Source organism: Oppia nitens, unplaced genomic scaffold (assembly GCF_028296485.1).
Source record: "Oppia nitens isolate AA-2021 unplaced genomic scaffold, nextdenovo-longstitch-racon4-pilon3 scaffold1_pilon_pilon_pilon, whole genome shotgun sequence".
NCBI lineage: Eukaryota > Metazoa > Arthropoda > Arachnida > Sarcoptiformes > Oppiidae > Oppia > Oppia nitens.
In genome coordinates, this window is record NW_026533199.1 from 15300001 (window position 1) to 15326294 (window position 26294).

At 14.6% G+C, this 26294-nt stretch overlaps 1 protein-coding gene across 1 annotated transcript in view; it reads left to right on the plus strand.

Moving 5' to 3' along the window:
• LOC128951657 (homeobox protein 5-like) overlaps nt 1-26294 on the plus strand; it is a 96055-nt gene that overhangs the window by 2742 nt on the left and 67019 nt on the right. Inside the window, exon 4 of the mRNA XM_054296904.1 lies at nt 1-142. This exon is cut by the window's left edge and continues 212 nt beyond it. Within this exon, the coding sequence (XP_054152879.1) occupies nt 1-142 (142 nt within the window). The remainder of the gene's footprint in view (nt 143-26294) is intronic.

Sequence of the window (26294 nt, forward strand, 5' to 3'; positions counted from 1 at the left end):
CATAGCACTGCACTAATGCCGGTGCCGTCGGCAGCGGCTATGGGTAGTAGTAATACAACTATAAGTCAACAACAAATGTCACTACACTTACCATTTGCTAACAGTTTAACACATTTTACGACAACGTCGACGACAACTAATTATAATATAATAATAATAATAATAATAATAATAATAATAATAAYAATAATAATAATCAAATTASTGACGAATCGATGCCAAACAGTGACGGCAATGATGGCTGGGGTTAACACACATATATACACACACASACACTGTTCCCTSTCCCTCCCCCCCCYTTAAGCACCGGTAGGTCAACAACAAMAYAACAATTATATTTTGTGGACAATTAAAAACTAAATGCCATTACMGCCGCCAGTGCCTACTATTACTACTACTACTACTAATAATAATAWTATAATATATAATATTTTTTTTATTAATGATTAACCATTATTATTATTATTATTATTACATACGACTGTCCTCTTTATAATACCCCCAACCTCCCACCCCACTAACCCTAACCCCACAAAAARACCACTCATTAATATATCGACACATTTTTTTGGGGGTCAATACATAGAGAGAGAGAGAGAGAGAGAGAGATATTAGAGTTTTTAATTATATTATAATATTATTAAAGCAAACAAACAAACAAAAAGTTTTTATATATATATATATATATTAAAAGTGTTATATTATTATTATWATTAATTAATTAATTAATATTATTGATAATATTATTATATGAATAATTWTTTWAAAAAAAAAAATTTGTTTATTATTATTATTATTAATTAATTGATATMAAAAGTTATATATTTATATATTTTATATATGATATATAAATTATATATATATATATATAATTGATTGACTTATTATTATTATTATGATTATTATTGATGATTGGCTCAGATTTTTTTAAAACAAACAAAAATTTTATTATTATTATTTTTAATAATAATATTTTGATTTGAATTTSAATTATCATTTCCTGTAAAATAAAATAATAAAAAATGTTTTTTCTGTTTTTTTTTTTGATAAAATATATTTTATTGATTATACAATATTATATTTATAACTTATATTTTGATGAATTGTTTTTTTGTGTGTTATTATTATTATATATAATTAATTATAACTATTTTGAAATTAATTATTTTTTTTAAAAAAAGAGCAATCAAACAAAAATAAAATTTGTGAAATTTTTTTATTAAAAAAATAAAAAATAATATTATTTTTTAGATTATATAACTAACTGATTGAATAGTTTAATAAATGTTTTGACAACTATTTATTGATAATAATAATAATAATTAAAATGTGAGTTTTTCAATTGTAATTAAATTGTTTTCAACAAAATTGATAATAAAAATTTTTGTTTAATTTTTTAAATTTGTTGTTRTTGTTTTWTGTATATATAATAATTATTTATTTATAAAATTTTGGAAAATTATTATTATTATTTATGTATAACTTGTTTTTTGTTTGTTGTGAATAAAATACAAAAAAAAATTTAATAATAATATTAATTGCTATATATTATCGATTGATTTATTATTTATTGATGTTTATAATAATAATTATTTAWTTTTTTTGTTGTTATGTGGAAAACACTTATTAAAATTTATTAATAATTTTTTGTTGTTGAATATTAAACTATWTTTCAGGTAAACAAAAATATTTCAATTATTATATTTTATTAGATAATAATAATAATAGTAAACAATTTATTTAAAAACATTTATTTAAGATATACTGTATTATAATAATATAWTATATTGTGGTATTAAAAAAATAAAAAAAATAAAATGTCATAATAAAATAAATGAGACAAAAATTTATGCAAAAATAAATATGTCTTTAATTTTTTTGTGAATAAAATTTATATAAAAAATGTTTTTTTTGTTGAGTGAACTAAATAGGCATTCATTTGTGTTAATAATTTTACATAAAATTATTAAATATAAATAAATGTATTTAAAAAAAAACTTATGTATATATATKTGTTGACAATGATTTTCAYAATAAATTAAAGGGACAATAATTATATTATTTTTTATATATATATATAATTTTTATTATTTTGATGGATTTATTTTTAATAATAATAATATAAACATAATAAATAAAACCCTTTAAATCCTTAAAATGGTTATAAAATATTTTTTTAAAAATATTTTATATTAATAATATAATTTAGTACACAATAGAAAACAATTTTATAAATTTTTCTAAATTTTTAATAACCAGAAAAAAATTATTTATAAATAAAATATTTTTTTGAATAAAGTTATGAATAGATAATAATAATTATTATTATTTTTAATTCACATTTTYATTAAGTATTTATAACACACACAAAAAAATTGTGTCTTTCTTTGACTTTGTTTAGATAGATATTACTGTATATAATGTTTATTATTATTATTATTAATACTATAATAATWWTAATTATTATGATTTAGTAAATGATTTTATTATTATTATATATTTTTTTGTTGTACTTTCATTCAATGAATGAATCAATTGTTTTATTTATTATTTTATTTATTTTTTTTTTGAATAATGAAAGAGAAAAATAGTTTTTTGTTTCATTCATTCATTCAAAAATAATAATAAAATATTTTACTTATATATTCARTGAAGTCAATGATTATTATTATAATTATAATTATATTTGATATTCAAAGGTATTTTTTAATTATAGTTATTATAAATTTAATATATATATATATATATATATTAAACAGATGGTGACATATATCACATATAAATTTTTTATCTATTGTTTAGTATATAATATATTTTAGTATCACTTAAATAATAATCTTWTTATTTTCAACAACAAAAAAATTCTAAACTAATTTTAAATTATGATTTATGATATATCAATGAATTTTATTTTTTTTTAAAAAATAATATAACAATTAGTGATTTAATTGTTTTATATATTGTCAAAAAAATTGTATTAATTATTTCATAGATCAAGTTTACTGTATAATAATAATAATAATAATWATTATTATTATTATTATTTAATTTTTATTGTTGTCATTTAAGTTACTAAATAACTAAATAAAGAAAATTTAAATAATAATAATAGACTATAAAAATTTTYAAACTATTATATWAAACATATGACACTTATATTAGTATTACATAACTTTTTTGTATTCATTACTATATATATATARTAATTATTATTATTATTWTCTCATAACATTGCATAACAATTTAATATATATATATTGAATAAACTATTATTATTATTATWATTTTTTTTTTCAAAAWAAAAGTTTAAATATTTGTTATTCAAAGTTTAAATACAGTATATTATACTTTAGTATTTTTWAATAGTAAATATAAATATAATAATAATAATTAGAAAATAATTAAATTATTWAAAATTAATTATAACTTAAAAACAAAWCAATATTAGTTATTTATAATGTGTAATATAAATCATTAAACATATTATAATTATTAATATTTTTAATTTAATTATTAATTTTAATTATGATTAAGTAATTATTTTTAATATTATTTTTATTGATATACTATATACTATAATATGTTTTTTTAAATAAATATTTATTGGTATAATAGGTTTAAATTATTTTGTGTAATTAACTAATATTATTGTTTTTAAATAAATGTTTAATTAATTAATAAATACAGTATTATGTATTATAAATATATATAAAAAACATATATTAAACATAAATTATTATTAAATTAATATTATTACAAAAAATTTTGTATTTAATTTAAATATAAATTATATTTTATATAAWATATATTTATTTGTGATATTTATGAARTATAAGCTAAAATCTWATTTTAAMATTTSTAATAATAAATCAAATAAAATAATTATAAAACKATTACAGTTTTATCTAATTATGTTTTTTAWTGAAAATAATAATAATAATTTATGATTATTATTTTTTATAGTATTTAATAATAATAATAATAAATTATTTAATTTCTTTATACATATTATTCTCTGATATTATTAATAAATTAATAATATTTTTATTAAAATTTTTTTAATAGTTATTAGTAATCAAAATGTTTCCATAATTGTTGACAAATTCAATGTAAATATTAAGTTATGATTTTAAAAGTTTTTAATGGTATGTAAAAATTTCAATTTTATTACTTTATGTTTAATTTTTTTTAATAATACAAAAATTGTAAATGTTTAAATAATTTTGTATTACGGGAGTAGGTTCATGCTAATATTTTATTTTAACATTTCTAATAATAAATAAAATAAAATAATTACAAAATAATTACAGTTATCTATAATTATGTTTTTTTTTAAAATAATAATTTCATGATCATTATTTTTCTAGTATTTAATAATAATAATAATAATAATAATAAATTATTTAATTTTTTTCATAAATATTAATTTGATGATATTATTATAAATTAATATATTTTTTTGCTAAAAAAAATTTTAGTAGTTATTAGTTATCAATAAGTTTCCATAATTGTTGACAATTACAACATAAATGTCATATTAGTTATGATTTTAAGTTTTTTTTTAATGGTAACTAAAAGTTTTATAAAAAGTTTATTACTTTATTTAACTGTAGAAACCATATACTCAAAGTATTAAAAAATTTTAAAAAAAACGTTTATTTAATTTTTTTACTAAATAAAAATAAATTATATATATTTTAATAATTTTAATTTCGGGGTCAGTCTATGCTAATATTTTATTTTAACATTAATAATAATTATGTAATTATAATACTAATAAAACAATTACAGTTTTTCTAAATATGTTTTACATAAAATATTATATCTATTATTTATTAATAATATTTATTTAATAGATTATTACATATATATTTTTTTTATAAATATTAATCTGTGATTTATATAAAATTAATTTCTAATATTTAATAATTTTCTAAACTAATTTTTAAATTATGATTTATGAAATATCATTGAATTTTTTATATATTAATATAACAATTAGTGATTTAATTGTTTTATATACTGTCAAAAAAATTGTATTAAGTATTTCATAGATCAAGTTTACTGTATAATAATAATAATAGTATTATTATTATTTAATTTTTATTGTTGTCATTTAAGYTACTAAATAAMTAAATAAATAAAAATTTAAATAATAATAATAATAAATATTATTATTAACTATTATATTAAAACATATGACACTTATATTAGTATTACATAACTGTTTTTGTATTCATTACTATATATAATAATAATAATATTATTATTATTATTATTTTCTCATAACAYTGCATAACAATTTAATATATATATATATATATATATATATTGAATAAACTATAATATAAAAAATTAAAAATATTTGTTATACAGATTTTTTAATACACAGTATATTATAATTTAATATTTTTTAAAAAGTAAATATCCTCACAAAATAAAATAATTATTACTTATAAAGAACAATATGATATTAATTATTTATAATAAAGTGTRATATAAATCACATAAACACATTGTAATCAATAGTATTATATAATTTAGATTATAATTATGATTRAGTATTTAATTTCAATATTAAATTTTTATATTACTATTAGATTTTATTGATATTATAATGTTTTTTTGACAAATATTTATCTGTAATATTTAAATTAATTTTTTAATATTAAAAAWTGTTATTATRTTTATTATGMTATAATAAGACATATATGMTATTTTAATATTTACATTAWWTGTAAAWTATTAGAAATTATATATATTTTAACAAATAAAAAAAATTAGTATTCATTTWATATTTTATAATTTTATAGATAAAATTATTAAATWWTAATTGTTTTAATTAAATTTCYATAATTGTTGACAAATACAACKTAAATGTCATATTTAGTTATRATTTTAAGTTTTTAATGATTACTAAARGTTTCAATTTTATTAATTTACGTTTATTTATTTTTTTAATAATAAAAAAATTGTAAATGTTTAAATAATTTTAATTTCGRKMKTAGTTSATYACTAATATTTTATTTTAATATTTGTAATAATAAATATAATAAAATAATTACAAAATAATTACAGTTTTATTTAATTATGTTTTTTAAAAAAATATAATTTCATTATTATTATTATTTTTCTWGTATTTAATAWKAATAATAAATTATTTAATTTCTCAATAAATATTAATCTGTGATAATATTAATAAATTATTAATATTTTTTGCTGAAATTTTTTTTAGTAGTTATTAGTGATCAATAAGTTTTCATAATTGTTGACAAATAYAAAGTAAATGTTATAWTAKTTATGATTTTAAGTTTTTAATSKMAACTAAAAGTTTTATATTATTAATTAATTTACATTTAAATTTTTTTAACAAATGTTTATTTAATTTTTWTTAMTAATAAAAAAAATTATAAATATTTTAATAATTTTAATTTCGAGGTTGTTTATGCTAATATTTTAGTTTAACATTTATAATAATTATAATACTAATAAAACAATTACAGTTTTTTTTATAAATATGTTTTATATAAAATTAATTTCTAATTATTTAATAATTATATTATTTATAGTAATATTAAAAAATAACTATTATTTATTATTAAAAATTATTATAAGATATATATATTTATATATATAAATATTAATCAGTCATTTATATAAAATTAATTTCTAATTATTAAATAATTTTCTAAACTAATTTTAAAATTATGATTTATGAAATATCAATGATATATATATATATATATATATATATAAAAATTAGTGATTGTTTTATATACTGTCAAAAAAATTGTAGTTTTATTTTTAAGTATTTCATAAATCAATTATATAAAATGTATAAAATAAAAATGACGTTATTTATTATCTTATATATTTATTAGATGATATTTTAAATATAATACTAATTCTAAAAACTAAATTTTAAAACTAGTTTTCGAAATAATAATTTCAATATAAATCACACTATTGTAATTTGATATCATAATTTATATTAAAACTCGATTATTTCGAAAACGAGTCGAGTTATTAAAATTTCGTTTTACATAAATATATTTGAAAATATCATCTACTATATATAATAATAAATAACGTATTTTAATTTTATAATTATTTATGACAAACTTAACAAGCAAAACAACTTTAATCCGAATATATATATTGAATAAACAAATTTTCATTATCATAATAAATTTATCAATTTTAAAATATTTGTTATACAGATTTTTTAATATCTGGTCATCCTAGTTTTTTGAATGTTTATAATTTAGTATTTTTTTAAATAGTAAATATAAATATAATAATAATTAGAAAATTCACTTAAAAATAATTACCGCTTCTTTATATATATATTGATAAGTTATCTAATTATGTTTAAAAAATAATAATTTCATTATTATATTTTTTTAGTACTGTATTTAATAATAATAATAAGATGATCTAAATCACATAAACACATTGTAATCAATATTATTATATAATTTAGATTATAATTATGATTAAGTATTCAATTTCAATAATAATATTATTACTTTTCTAGTATTTAATAAAAATAATAATAATTTTTTTAATTTCTTTATAAATATTAATCACTGATATTATTAATAATTTAATAATATTTTTTATCTTTAATTTTTTTTAGTAGTTATTAGTAATCAATAAGTTTCCATAATTTTAACGTAAATGTTATATTAGTTTTGATTTTAAGTWTTTTAATGGTAACAAAAAGTTTCAATTTGATTACTTTATGATTAAATTTTATTTATAAAGAAATGTTTATTTAATTTTTTAATTTTATGTTAATAAACAAAAATTATAAATGTTTTAATAATTATAATAACGGGAGAAATTAAAGGCTAGGATTTATTTTTACATTTATTATAATTATTTTAATTATAATACTAATAAAACAATTACAGTTTTCTATAAATATGTTTTCTATAAAATATTATATTTATTAATTATTTAATATATTATAACACATATATTTTTTCTATATATTAATCTATGATTTATATAAAATTAATTTCTAATACTTAATAATTTTCTAAATTAATTTTTAAATTATGATTTATTAATTATCAATGATTTTTTTATAATTAATATAACAATTAGTGATTTAATTGTTTTATATAATGTCAAAAAAATTGTATTAAGTATTTCATAGATCAAGTTTACTGTATATATATATATATATATATATATATATTGATGTAATCATAAATTAGTATTTATAAAAAAATAATTATTAGTTATTAATAGCCAAATTGTAATTATACAATAAATATCCTATTATTTTTGGATCTTAATTTTAATGGTAACTAAAAGTTTAAAGTTTTTATATTTATATACGTGCTATAATTAAAAAAAAATATTGAATTATTTAAAATATTTAAAATAATTAATATTGGATAAACGTGGTAGTCTATTATATAATTTTAATACTTAAATAATTAATAAAATAAATTAATAATATAATAATTACAGTTTTTATAAAAAAAATTATATTTTAATAATTTTTATATATGTTTTGGTGTTTATGTTGAAATTATTTTGTGTAATTAAAATATTTAAAATAATTATTGTTTTTAAAATAAATGTTTAATTAATAAATACAGTATTATGTAATATAATAATACATAAATTAATATTAGATATAAATTATTATATATTAGTATTTAATTTAAATATAAATTATTATTTAAAAAATATGTCTATTTGTGAAATAATTTATAAAATATCTTATTTTAAAATTTTTAATAATAAATCAAATATAATAATTACAAAATAATTACAGTTATCTAATTATATTTAAAAAAAATAATAATTTCATTATTATTTTTCTAGTATTTAATAATAATAATAAATTATTTAATTTCTTTATACATATTAATCTTATGATATTATTATTAAATTAATAATATTTTTTTTAGTAATTATTAGTAATCAATTAGTTTTCATAATTGTTGACAAATACAAAGTAAATGTCATATTAGTTATGATTTTAAGTTTTTTAATGCTAACTAAATATTTTAAAACTAATATTACTTTTAAATTTTAAAAAAATGTTTATATATATTTTTAATAATAAAAAATTAGTAAATGTTTAATTAATTTTAATTGCGGTGTAGTTTATGCTAATATTTAATTTTAACATTTATTATAATTATTTAACTATAATACTAATAATTATAATACTAATATAAATCATAAAAACATTGTAATCAATAGTATTATAATTTTTATTATAATTATAATTAAGTATTCAATTACAATATTAATTTCTTATATTAGTATTAGTTTTTATTGATATTATAATTTGTTTTTTTATTGTAAATATTTATCGGTAATATTTTAATTAATTTTTAAATATTTAAAAAATGTTGTTATTATATTTATTATATTATAATAATAATACATATATGATATTTTAATATTACAGTATATGTAAATTATTATAAATTAATATATTTTAACAAAAAAATGAGTATTCAGTTAAAATTTTATCTAGATAAAAATAATAATTGTTTTTATTTAAACTATCTATTTATGAAAAGTATGAAATGCGAGCTAAAAACTTATTTTAATATTTCTAATAATAAATCAAATAAAATAATTACAAAATTATTACAGTTTTATCTAATTATGTTTTAAAGAGAAAAATTATAATAATTTCATGATTAGTATTTTTATAGGAATTAATAATAATAAATTATTTTTAATTTCTTTATACATATTAATTTGTGATAATAATAATAAATTAATAATAATATTATTTCTCTTAAAAAAATTTTAGTAGTTATTAGTAATCAATAAGTTTCCATAATTGTTGACAAATACTAAAGTAAATGTCATATTAGTAATGATTTTAAGTTTTTTAATGGTAAGTCAAATAATAATAAATAATAAAAAAATTGTAAATGTTTAAATAATTTTAATTTTTGTGGGTATGTATTTACTAATATTTTATTTTAACATTTGTAATAATAAATAAAATAAAATAAGTACAAAATAATTACAGTTTTATCTAATTATGTTTTTTTAAATAATAATAATTTCATGATTATTGTTTTTCTAGTATTTAATAATAATAATAAATTATTGGTGATAATATTAATCAATTAATAATATTTTTATTAAAATATCCATAATTGTTGACAACGTAAATTTTATATTAGTTTAGATTTTAAGTTTTTAATGGTAACTAAAAGCTTCAATTTTATAACTTTACGATTAAAAAATGTTTATTTAATTTTTTTACTAATAAAAATAAATTATAAATATTTAAATAATTATAATTTTGGTGGTAACTTTAAGCTAATATTTTATTTTAACATTTTTTTAATAATTAACTAATTATAATACTAATAACAAAATTACAGTTTTCTAAATTTAAAAAAATATTATTTTATTATTATTTAATAATAATCGATTATTACAAATATTTTTTTTATATATATTTATCTGTTATTTATAAAAAATTAATATTTTTTAGAAAATAACTATTATATATTATTATAAACTATAATAAGATATATATATATATATTGATAAGTTATTGATGTAATAATAAATTAATGTTTATTAAAAAAATAATTATTAGTTATTAATAGTCAAATTGTAATTATATAATATATATATCCTATGATTTTTGGCTCATAATTTTAATGATAAACTAAAAGTTTTTATTTTTATTTATTTATTTAACTGTAAAACCAAAACAAAAACAACAAATATCTAAAATAATTAATATTTGCTAAATGTTTAATTCAATTATTTAATTTTAATACTTAAATAATTAATAAAATAAAATATTAATATAATAAATACAGTTTTGTAAATAATATTTTAATAATTTTTATATGTGGTTTTTTTAATATAAATAATTATTGGTGTTTATGTTTAAATTAATTTGTGTAATTAACTAATATTATTGTTTTTAAAATAAATGTTTAATTAAAAATACAGTATTATGTAATGTAACATATAATAATACATAAATTAACAATAGATATTAATTATTATTTAAAAAAATATGTCTATTTGTGAATTAAATTATAAATTTATAAAATGCTAACTAATTTCACATTTTTAACATTTGTAATAATAAATCAAATAATTTAATTACAAAATAATTACACTTATCTAATAATGTTTTTAAAAAAACAATAATTTCATGATTATTATTTTTCTAGTATTTAATATTAATAATAAACTTTTAACATTTAAATTTAATTTCTTGGTACATATTAATTTTGTGATATTATTAATAATAATATTATTATTTAAAATTTTTTTTAGTAGTTATTAGTAATCAATAGGTTTTTTTTTATAATTGTTGACAAATTCTAAAGTAAATGTGATTTTATTTTTTATTTTTTTTAATGGTATGTGAAAGTTTCAATATTATTACTTTACGATTAAATTTGATTTATAAAATAAAAATTTTTATTTAATTTTTAATTTTTTTGATAATAAACAAAAATTATAAATGTTTTAATAATTTTAATAGCGGGAGTAATTGAGAACTAATATTTTATTTTTACATTTATTATAATTATTTAACTATAATACTAATAAAACAATTACAGTTTTTTAATATGTTTTTTTTAAATATTATTTTATTATTATTTAATAATTATAGATTATTACACAGATATATTTTCTATAAATATTAATCAATGATTTATATAAAATTAATTTCTTATAATTAATAATTTTCTAAACTAATTTTTAAATTATGATTTATCAATTATCAATGAATTTTTTAAAAATATAACAATTAGTAATTTAATTGTTTTATATACTGTCAAAAAAAATTGTATTAAGTATTTCATAGATCAAGTTTATTGTATAATAATAATAATAGTAATTATTATTTAATTTTTATTGTTGTCATTTAAGTTACTAAATAACTAAATAAAGAAAATTTAAATAATAATAAAACATAAATTTTTAAACTATTATTAAAACATATGACACTTATATTAGTATTACATTGTTTTTGTTAGCATTGTTAGTGTTGTTGTTAGCATTGTTTTTGTAATCATTACTATATACCAGTATATAGTAATTATTATTATTATTATTTTCTCATAACATTGCATAACAATTTAATATCTATATATTGAATAAACTATAATATAAAAAGTTAAAAACATTTGTTATACAGATTTTAAATACACAGTATATTATAATTTAGTATTTTTTAATAGTAAATATAAATATAATAATAATTTAAAACTTTAAAATTATAATTAAATTTTATACATAATATACTTTATTTATTATAATTATTTATCGGTAATATTTAAATTAATTTTATGTTTATTATGCTATAATAAGACAAATATGATATTTTAATATTAAATTATATATAAATTATTATAAATTAATATATATTTTTAAAACAAACAAAAAATTAGTATTCAATTTAAATTTTATAATTTTATAAATAAAAATAATAATTGTTTTTATTTAAATTATCTAATTATGATTTTTATGAATTACGAGCTAAAAACTTAATTTAACATTTGTAATAATAAATCAAATAAAATAATTACAAAATAATTACAGTTTTATGTATATGTTTTTATACTTAAAAAATAATAATTTTATGATTATTATTTTTTCTAGACTTTAATAATAATAATAATAATAAACTATTCAATTTTATTATACATATTAATCTGTGATATTATTAATAAATATTTATTTAAAAAAAATTTAGTAGTTATTCAATAAGTTTCCATAAATGTTGACCAATACAAAGTAAATATTATATTAGTTATGATTTTGAGTTTTTAATATGTAAAATTTTAAAAAAATTTTTACATTACGTTTAATTTTTTAATATATATTTATTTAATAATAAAAAAATTGTAATTTTTTATTTCGGATGGTAAGTTTATGCTAATATATTATTTTAACAGTTATAATAATTACAGTCATATAATTATGTTTTTTAATAAAAAAATAATAATTTCATTATTATTAATTTTTTCTAGTATTTAAAAATAATAATAAATTATTTAATTTTTGTATACATATTAATCTGCGATAATATTAATCAATTAATAATAATTTTTATTAAAATATTTTAGTAGTTATTAGTAATCAATAAGTTTCCATAATTGTTGACAAATACAAAGTAAATGATTTTACTATTAGTTATGATTTTAAGTTTTTAATGGTAAACTAAAAGTTAAAATTAAAAAAAATTAATTTAACTGTCAAAACTAAACGTATTAATTTTTTTTAAATATTATATTATTTAAAAACAACAAAAAATATTTAAAATAATTAATATTAGATTAACGTGGAAGTCAAATATATAATTTTAATACTTAAATAATTAATAAAATAAAATAATAATATAATAATTACAGTTTTTTTAAAATGATATTTTAATAATTTTATTATATGTTTTTTAATATAAATATTTATTGGTGTTTATGTTTAAATTATTTTGTGTAATTAACWTATATTATTGTTATATTATATATTAATTAATAAATACAGTAATGTAAGATATAATAATACATAAATAAATTATTATTAGATATAAATTATTATAAATTAGTATTTAATTTAATTATAAATTATTATTTAAAAAATATGTCTATTTGTGAAATAATTTATAAAATTAGAAAACGTAAACTAATATCTTATTTTAACATTTRTAATAATAAATCTAATAAAATAATTACAGTTATCTAATAATGTTTAAAAATAATAATTTCATTATTATTTTTTTAGTACTGTATTTAATAATAATAATATTTTTATTTAAAAAAAATTTGAGTAGTTATTAGTAATCAWTAAGTTTCCATAATTGTTGACAAATACTAAAGTAAATGTCATATTAGTTATGAGTTTTTAAGTTTTTAATYGTAACTAAAAGTTTCAATTTTATTACTTTACGATTAAATTWATTTTTATTAAAAAATATTTATTTAATTTAACAATATATAGATAATAAACAAAAATTATAAATATTTTAATAATTTTAATTTTAGAGTAGGTGTCTAAGCTAATATTTTATTTTAACATTTATAATAATTATTTGATTATAATATTAATAACATAATTACAGTTTTTCTAAATATGTTTTTTTTAAAAATATTATTTTATTATTATTTAATTACATTATTAATTATTACATATATTTTTATAAATATTAATCTGTGATTTATATAAAATTAATTTCTAATAATTAATAATTTTCTAAAACTAATTTTTAAATTATGATTTATGAAATATCAATGAATTTTATTTTTAATATAACAATTAGTGATTTAATTATATATTACCTAACATACATAAGTAATGTCGTTATTATTATAAATAAAGTAACGTTATTTTTGGATGGCACAAAGCATTGAAAAAAATTATTTTCATTTAAAAGTTTAAAAATAGATAGTTAAATTTTAATTATGTTGTTTTAAATTATTATTTTTCTTTATCAATAATAAATTATAAACAATTGTTTACGAGATATCAGATCAATATTTGAAAATGAAACTTTTTTATTCAATAAAATCATTGATATCGCCCGATGAAAATAATACATTAGTTTCCATAATCTGCAATGATGCTTATCATGAAGCTATTGTATAGTAAAATTTTTAAAAATTGATTAAAATTTTCAAAAGTGCTAATTATTACTTAGAATATATAAGTTATATTCAAAGGTCTTAAAACAAAATTCAGACATATTTAGTTTTTAAAATCCAAAACTACTTAGTCAACCTAATATTGATAATTTTATGTTATTTTAATACACTAAAATAAATGTCATTCTATTTGCCGTTTAAAAATAATACTAGTTTTTGTACTTTTGAAACGACATTACTTATGTATGTTAGGTAATACTTGTTTTATATACTGTCAAAAAAAATTGTATTAAATATTTCATAAATCAAGTTTACTCTATAATAATAATAATAGTAAGAATAATTATTATTATTATAAAAAAAATGATTATTAGTTATTAATAATCAAATTGTAATTATACAATAAAAATCCTATGATTTTTGGCTTAATAATTTTAATGGTAAACTAAAAGTTAAAAAAAATATTTAACTATCAAATCTAAATGTATTAAATTTTTTTAAAAAAATATTGGATTTATTTAACAACAATAAAAAATATCTAAAATAATTAATATTTGATAATAAGTGAGGAATTCAATTATATAATTTTAATACTTAAATAATTAATAAAATAAAATAATAATAAAATAATTACAGTTTTTTATATATATAAATAATGATATTTTAATAATTTCATTATATGTTTTATATTCATAAAACAAATTTTTAAGATTATTAAATATAAATATGAATTATCAAAAAAAAATTAATAATAAATTATTGATATTATTTTATTAAATAAAAATTGATATAACTATTAGTAAATTGCATTATATATATATATTAAATGTTAATAATTTTTTTAAATAACTATAATTTATTATTATTATTATTATTATTACTATACTTATAATAACATTATAGTAAATTAGGCGCATAATAGTTGAATAAAAAATTAATACTTTACTGTATWTATATRTATATAAATATTCATAGAAATACAGTAAAACCTCTCCTTCAAATAAACATTAGTTATAATAAAAATAATAATTTAAATAGTATTTTAGTTTTAAWAATAAAAATAAAAACATTAACATTTTATATTATCTAATAAGTTTACTTTTATAGGTATATATTATATATATACTGTATATATATAATAATATTATTAATAATAATTTGGCCTAAATTTATGAACATTTAAATTATTATAATTTAAAATATTTTATATATAAATCTAAATATACATTAAATTAAAGGGAAAACTCATTAATAAAAATAAATATATATATGTTTTATATATATATATATACATAAAACTAAAGGTTTGGTACTTTTTTAATCTAAAAATATATTTATATTTAAATAATATAATAATAATATTTTTTATTATTATAAAATTATTAATTATTAATATTAATTTGTGTATATGTGTGTTTAGTTTACATTAATCATTATTGTTTTATATACAGTATATATTTTGTGGTAAATTAAAAAAAAATTAAAAAATATTTTATTAATAATAAAATATAATAATAATAATATTCAATGTCTTAGTTAAAACTAAAAACAAAAATAATTTTCATTAATAATTAATTTTTATTTTAAAAAATTTTATATTTTTAAAAACAATAACAACAATAATAATCGTCTTTTTAAAGGTCAACCCATTTATTATTATTGATAATAAAATAGATATTTATTTATTTATTATAAATTTTTTTATAACAATTTAATCATTTATTTATTATGAATATATTATTTTAAAACAAAAATAAATAAAATTAAAAAATAATTTTGTTTTCTTTTATTATTAATGTTTGTTACAATTTATTTTAGGTGTGTGTAAGTGAAACATCCTATAAACTAAGTTTTATAATATATTTCACATATATTTTATCAAAAATACAATATTTTATATGTATAAGAGCACCGGTATGTTTGAATGGGCACCTATAGAGAGAGCTGCCGGTGTTTTTAGTATTTTTTTATTACAGGGCGAGAGTGTATGTAATAAGTATTATAAATGTATGAATGTATGAATGGATGGATGGATAGGCCAGACATCCTACTGATAGTAATAGTAATAATAATAATAATAATAATAATAATAATAATAATATTCAAGTTTTTCAGGTATTTTTGCTATTTGTTTGTTGAACAGACCCTATACTATACACACACCCGACCCATACCTGATAGCCTCTCTCTCTCTCTCTCTCACACAGTGTGTGTGTGAATGAGTTGACTCACCTTATGTTCAGTCAACTACAGGTATACATACATACATACAGTCAGTCAGTTTAGTTAGTTAGTTAGTGTATATATACCAAATGGTTACCAAACCTACAGTTCCCCTCCATTCAAACAAACGGTGAGTCTATGTGTGTGTGAATATGTATATACCTGAATAATAATATATGTGAATATTACCTGTGAAACAACAATATTATTATTATTATTATTATTTTAGGATATATTTTCATTGTGTGTGTGTGTGTGTGTATGTCTATAGACTTTATATATATATATATATATATATACACTACTAAATGGAGAGTGATTTTCTATACTTATACTTTATAATAATAATAATATTGATATTTAAAAAATAAAACTAAATTTTAAAAAAAATAAGTTTAAACTAATATAAACTTAAACTTAAATATATATATTTTTTTTTAACAAAAAAAAGTGATAATTCAATAATATTGAGACAATATATATATATATATACAGTATATGTGAGTGTRTTTTAAGTGTGTTTTAAACTATTAATATATATTTTTTTTGGTATTAATATTATTATTGAATATATTGTGGTTTTTTTTTTGTTAATAATCAATAATGATATTTATGTGTAATATTATATATATATTTAACAATAATTAATTAATAATTAATAATAACTAAGTGTTTTGATATGACTGGATATATATATAATTAACAAATGGTGTATTGGATTATACAGTATATTATAAATTTAAAAAAAACAAACAATAAGTGTTTTTTAAATTTAAAAAAACTATTTAAAAAACTATTTGTTTGATTGATTTTGAAGACAATTATCGACAATAAAAAATAGTAAGTATTAATACTTTAATTAAAAAAAATTATTATTAGTTTAAATCATATTTATTTTCCCTAAATTATAGTATATATATTTGTATTTATTTATTAATTATTAATATATATTTTTTCAAATAGTATTACTAACTATTAAATTATTATTAATAATACCCATTAAGTTATAATAGTTTATACTGTCCATCAAATATATACATATATTATTAATAGTTTTATTTTTTTGTTAAAAAATATATTATATTAATAGCTAAGTGTTTAAAATCTGTATTTATTATTTGATTTTAAAAAAAAAAAAAAGATTATTATCGTAAAGATTATGTCATATATTTTTTTATAATATTAATAAATATAATAAATTAGACACTAAAATGTTAAAATTATCAATTTATATATATAATAAAATAACATATGTTTAGTATATAGTATGTACTGTAATACTGGATATTATATATGCAAAAAAACTAATATTGAAATTTAATATATTTTTTTTGTAAAAAATAAATTATTTAATAATTATCTAATAAATCATTTTTGTTATTCAAACAAATCAAACTATTACTTGATATATATATACTGTATATTATATATATATATATATATATATATATACAGTAAATACATATAAAAATTTATTTAAATTTTATTTTATTTTTCAAAAATAGATATATAAATATTTTTTAAAAGTTATTTATATAGATAAGTGTCAGAAAACTATTAACAAAAATAAACTAAAATAAAAAATTTTAATACTTATAAATACGATTGATTTGATACCGTATTATATATATATATATAAAATATTTACAAAAGTTATACATTATTTTTTTGAGATTAACAACAAAAAATTTTTGTTTAAAATTGATTACTAGTTTGGTTTATCTAATAATAATAATAAATACATAAGTAATTTATAACAGTAGCAATAGTTGTTGTAATAATAATAATAATAAAAATAACTTATATATAAAAAATTTTTCAGGAAATCATAATTTTTGTGAAAATTATAAACAAAAATAAAATAAATCGGAAACATATTTATCAGATATTTATATTATACTCAATATATAATATTTTTAAAAAAAAATTTATTTCATATATATATATATTAATATATAAATTATATTTATAAATACAAACAAAAATTTTGTTTGTTTATTAAAGTTAGATAATATATATATTTTTATAATTTTTTAAATCTATAAAAACATGTTAAATATTTTTTTGTTTATTGTATTGTATTATTAATACTATATATACTGTATATATATATAGATATATAACTTATAGTATGAATGATCTATATTTAGCAAAAATAATAATTGTTTGCTAACATATATTTAAATATATATATATATAATATATATATATATATATAWATAAATTATATACATGTATATAATTTAATAAATGTTTATTTTTTGTAAACATACTAAAAATATATTCAAATTTATAAAAAGTTTTTATTTTAATTATTTATTTTTTTAATATTTACGGGAAAAAGTGTGACAAGCTTACTTTATATATATAAATTTTTTAGTTTTAGTTTTATTTATATTTTAGTTTTTTTTAACAACAACAAAAATAAATAAATAAAAAAGTTTATGATTATTTATAAACACAAGTTTTATTTAATTTTTTTTTATTTAATTTATATACAATCACGTTAACTATGATTTATAAATATACAGTTAATAATAATAATAATAATAATAATAATATACCAGTTTCATTTTTAGTTTTATTTTTAGTTATATATATAATTATAATATAGTATATATATACAGTATATAAAAATTTTTATGTGAGTGTATATTAATTATTATTAAATTATTAAAATGTGGTATAACTTTAGGGCAACAATAACTTATAGTTAGTTATATAATATAATAATAAAGTTATTTATTTATATATTTTTTGGTGATAAATATGTGATATTTTATAACTAATAAAAATATTATATTAATTTTATTTCTAAAAATTTTTTTTAGTAGTAGTTAGATATTACTAAAATTTTATGTCCAATTTTTAACAACAATTTAATATAATCAACAAATTTTTATTTATTTTTTAAAAAAAATAATAATATAAAACTTTATTGAGTATATAATTTTAAATTAAGTAAAAAAAAATTATGTGAAAATTTTGTATAACATTTTTTTAAAAAACACAAATTATTTTATTTTACGGTAGTATTAGTATAATAACAACAAATAATTATACAATTAAACTGATGTTTAGAAAAATAAAATAAATTAATGTTATTATTATTATTATTATAAAACACATATTGTACATGAAAAATACAATATATATATATATATATATATAGTGTAAATCATATAAATTATTATTTCAAGTTTAATGTATGCATTTGTACTTTTAAAAAATTATTATTATTTTTATATTTTATTTTTTWTRTRTATATCTCTAAATGTCATCTAAATATTATTATTATTATTATTATTATTATTTTTATATAATTGAGTGTGACAAGTTCACTTACATAAATATACAATATATATAYATATATATATATATATAATTTAAAAACATATAATACATAATATAATTTATTATTATTATTATTATTTAATATATTTTCATGTAATGTAATGTAATGTAATGTTAATGATTTTATATACCATATAATAATAATAATAATGACAATACATATATACACACAACAAAAAAACATTACATTACATAACTTTTTCAATGTTTTATATATTATTATAWATATATATATATATATATATATATATATATATATATATATATCCCATGGCATAACAATTTGTGACAATATCCCGGGTCAATGAGTTTTTATTATTATTATTATTATTATTACAAAAATATTTTTCAACAACAACTATACTCTGTATATCATATATATATAATATGATATATACAATGAAAATAACATTGTATTAAATTTTATTATTTTTATTAGTAAAAAAAATATATTTTAACAATATTATATAATAATAATAATAATGTAATTTAATGTTGTTGTCTAATAACATTGAATTTTATTTTTATTATTATTTTTTATTATTAAATACTAGATATCTATTATTTTGTTGACAATTATTATCAAATAGGATATTATAATATGTATAGTATTATAAATTAAAAAATTATTATTAAAACTATTATTATATTATAATAATAATAATTAAAAAAAATTAAATGTTATATGATATGCCTGTTATAACATAATATACATTTTACTATTTTAATTAAATAATAATAATAATAAAACTTAAATTAACTTTTTTTTATTATTAATAATTATTTGCACTAAATAGCATCCAATTGTGTTAATTTTGTTTAATATTTAATTTTTATTTAATTTTTTAAATTAAATTAAATTAGTAGTATTAGTGTTAATCTAATTAATGATAAAAAAACTTTTATAACCATATAATTAGGTTAAATAATATATATATATATAWATGTAATAAAAAAAATTACAAGTAAATAATAATAAATAATAAAAAACAAATAAATAAATTTAATAAATATGTTTAATATAATAATAATATTATTATTATTATTAGTGGTTTACATTAAACAAATATTTTTATTAGTAATAAAAAGTAATATTAATAATAATAATAACATTAAAATCAATATTAGTAATAATAATAAATTATTATGAGAGTGAAAATTATGTTATAATAAAAAAACTAATATTTATTTTTTTTAATAAAYATATATTTGTATAACATGTTTGGGGTTTATTAGGTTTATGTTTTTTTTTGATTATATCATATTATTAAAATAAATATTTTTTATAAAATACTAAAATTCAACAAACTTTATAATATGTAGGTTTATTGATATAGTAATTGTGGTTTTTTAATGTATAGTTATGTATGTGTATGTATGTGTGTGTATGTGTGTGTATATGTGTKTGTATGTATGTGTGTGTGTGTATGTGTGTGTMTGTGTGTGTGTGTGTGTGTATGTGTGTGTGTGTGTRTGTRTGTATGTGTGTGTGWRTGTATGTGTGTGTATGTATGTGTGTGTGTATGTGTGAGTGTATGTGTGTGTATGTGTGAGTGCACCTAAATATTTGTTTAACATACATAACTGTATAAATATATATATATAAAAATATTTATGATTTTTATTTTATTATTTATATATATATAAAAAATTTTAAAAATAATTGCATATAAATTTTTTTTAGCAATTAAAATTCCATGTCACATTTTATACATACATTTTTAAAACTAAATAAATAAATAACAGGTAATAAAACAAATACATATAAACATACATTTAATATATATATATAWAATACCTTAATTTGTGTATTAAAAAAAATATATTTTTCATGAAAATACTAGATGTATATAACATCAATCAACTAAMAAAAAAAAATTTAAAGTTTTAAAACAGTTATCTATATATTTAGTAAATCTAACAGTTATTTATATTTACATTTAGTTTATTTTTCTCATAATTATATAAATAAATAAAAAAAAATAAAAATATTTTCTCTATAAAATTTCTATACATTAAACTATATAAATAAACTTATTGTAGATTAATTTAATTTAGTTTATTTAATAAATATCAATCTAAAAAAATAGTTATTTATCTATATATATATATATATAGTATTTATACTAAACAATGATTTACTGTTAAAATCATCACTCATAAACTCAATTGTAGATCACATTTAATAAAATACAGTATATTTTATTATTCAAACTAAAATAAATTATTTAAATGTAGGAAAAATACATTCAAAAAAAAAATAAAAAATAATATTACATATATTTTTTTGTGACACTATTGTATATATATATATAGGTGTAATGCTATTTCCCTATACCCTCCCATTAGCCTTTAAAAATATATATATATACTGTATATATAGAGGAATGGTATGTAATTTATATATATATATATATGACTACTATATATACAGTATATGTATGGTATGGGCGATGATTTTTTTAGTATAAGTTTCACCAGTATTTTCAAACCAAATAATAATAATAATAAACTAGAGATGACCTGTCATTCAAAACTAAAAAACTACATCAAAAAAATTTTTACAACATTTTTACAATAGTTTATATTATTATTATTTAAAAAAAAAAATACATTACATTAGAAACATTCAGATAGAAAAAAATGCAATACTTTTTTTTATCCAAAAAAATTATATTATTATTATTATATAATTTTGTTGTTGTCGTTGGTTGTTATGTTCATATAGTCATAAAAAACTAAATCAAATTCAAAATTATTATTATTATTATTACTGATAAAAAACCTGTTGATGTTGTTGTTGTCATTGTTGTTGTCGTTATTATTATTATTATTATTATTATTATTATTATTAGTTTTTTTTCATAAGTTATTTAATGGGAATATTATGAGAGAGAGAGAGAGATAGAGAGAGAGAGAGAGAGAGAGAGTGTCGTATAATAACTCTCTTTACTATTAAGTTTGTTTGCTCTCTCTCTCTCTCTCTCTCTCTCTCTCTCTCTCTCTCTCTCTTTATTCACTGTCATTGTTATATAATAATAGATATATTGTTTACTAAATATAAACAATATATATMTRTATATATCCTTATATTTTTGGTTATAAATAATTACATAAACTCATAAACATTAAGTTTATATGTGTTTTAAATCAATGTATGGAAAAAATTCCCAAATTTTTATTTGTTACCTAAAAAATTATAAATAAAAAATTATTTCCCAATTTTTATGTTTGTCTTTAAACAAACTGTAATTTTTTTTAGTATTTTATTTACAAAATAATAGTTTATTATTATTACAAAATAATAGTTTATTATTATTACAAAATAATAGTTTATTATTATTACAAAATATTTATTTAGATAATTGAATATTTCGCTAAACATTTTTACTTATAATTCAAATTAATATTATTATAATTATAATTATAATAATAATACAGTATATTATAATAGAAAAATACAAACTAAAAAAAATAATAATATTATATTTATTATTAAAATTTTGAAAAAATATATTTTATAAAAAAAATATTATCAAACAAGTGTTATACTATATATATATATATATAAATTATTTTAATATATTTATTTTATCTAAAAAAAATAATTTATTAAAATTTTAACTAGCTTGCCAACAAAAAAAACTAAAATAAAAATATAAAAACACAAACTAGTAAAATATTGTTTTTTTTTAAAAAAAAACATTAATATATTTTTATTATWTATTATTTTCTAAAAACAAGGTATATATATATAAATTATTACTTTATATATACATACAGTACAAGTAATATATATATGAGTTCATCGCACTATTTCATACCAGATTTGTATCTATCATAGGACTACATGTGTGTGTGTGTGTGTACTGTATATATAAATTATTTATACAGTATAAACACATTAGTGTTTGCTGTAATTTTTTTTGTTGTTGGTTATTTATATGTCCTATGTGATTTTTGTTTTTTATTTATGTATGTGTATGTATACTGTATATAGCATTGTGTGTATGTGTGTGTGATGTCCCATACCTTTCCCCGTTGTATCTAACCTTTCCTGTATTTTTCTCACTCAAACAAACTGTTTTTAACTATTACTATAATAATAATAATAATGGTTAGTAAGTCCTACACACATACACATACACATACACATACACATACACATACACATACACATACACATACACATACACATACACATACACATACACATACACATACACATACACATACACATACACATACACATACACATACACATACACATACACATACACATACACATACACATACACATACACATACACATACACATACACATACACATACACATACACATACACATACACATACACATACACATACACATACACATACACATACACATACACATACACATACACATACACATACACATACACATACACATACACATACACATACACATACACATACACATACACATACACATACACATACACATACACATACACATACACATACACATACACATACACATACACATACATCCTTTCTCTCTCTCTCTCAATGGTTTCACATAATAATTATTTTATTAATGAAAAAAATAAATATATATTTTATTTGTTATTTTAATTATCATTGTTGTTGTTGTYGTCGACGCCGACGACAACGTCTAACCATAAAATAAAATAAATGAAATGTCATATAATTTCGTTGTTATTATTATTAATGATATTTTCATTTAATATCCCATTGTTTCTCTCTTTCTCTATGTGTGTGTAACTGATATTATATTAAACATTACTATCACTGATATTCACACACAAAAAAAACTTTAATATTAAGAGAGAGAGAGAGATTCAAAAAAMAATTCAATTAACTATAATCTTAGCTATGATTACACATAAATATATATATATTTTTAAAGATAATATATATTAAAGAGAGAGAGAGAGAGAGAGGAAAAAAATTAAATGATATGAATTTACTAAAGATTTTTTTTAAAAATTAAAGTGAAAACTAAACATTAATTTTTGGAAAATTAAAGAAAAATCATTTTTAAAAAGTTTTTAATCTATTTTTGTGTTTTTTTTGATAAAATAATATTCAATCTAAAACTTTCCTATTATAGACACACACATACACACACACACACACACACATATATATATATATATATATATACATATATATACATACATACACATACACATATACACACACACTCACTCACACACACACTCACAGACACTCACACATATACACACACACACACATACATAGATATCATATAGACATATCATATAGATATATATATATATACTCACACATATACATACATACATACACACACACACATACTATTAGTTTCCGGTAATAATAATAATAACAATTATTATTATTACTTATATACAGTAGTTTATAATGAAATATATAAATCTATTATTTATTTTTTTTGTTAAAAATTTTTCGGTAATGTGTTTTTATTTTTTTTTAAAAAAAAACTTTAATGAATCGCTTGACTAAAACAAAGTTATGTATTTTTTTTAATGATTGTTATACTGTATTATAATAACTACCGATACTTATGTGTCTTTAAAACAAAATATAATAAGTTATGCCTCTCTCTCTCTCTCTCTCTCTCTCTCTCTCTCTCTCTCTCTCTCTCTCTCTCTCATTACTAACTCATTTAAAAAAATAATAACATCACTAMARAAAATRTATTTAAATTATMAAAAACATTAATTGCTTGACTTGTGTTAAGCACATACACACACACACACACACACACACACACACAAAGTGTATAATAAAATATGTTAAATATCAACGCAATTGCCATATTAGTTAAAACAATACCACCCGAAACAAACCATCAAAAAAAATTATATTATATACATACATATGTGTGTATGTGTGTGTATGTGTGTGTATGTGTATGTATGTGTGTGTATGTGTGTGTATGTGTGTGTATGTGTGTGTATATGTGTATATGTGTGTGTATGTGTGTGTATGTGTGTGTATATGTATGTGTATATGTTTGTGTATGTGTGTGTATATGTGTGTGTGTGTGTATGTGTGTGTGTATATGTGTGTATATATGTGTGAGTATGTATGTGT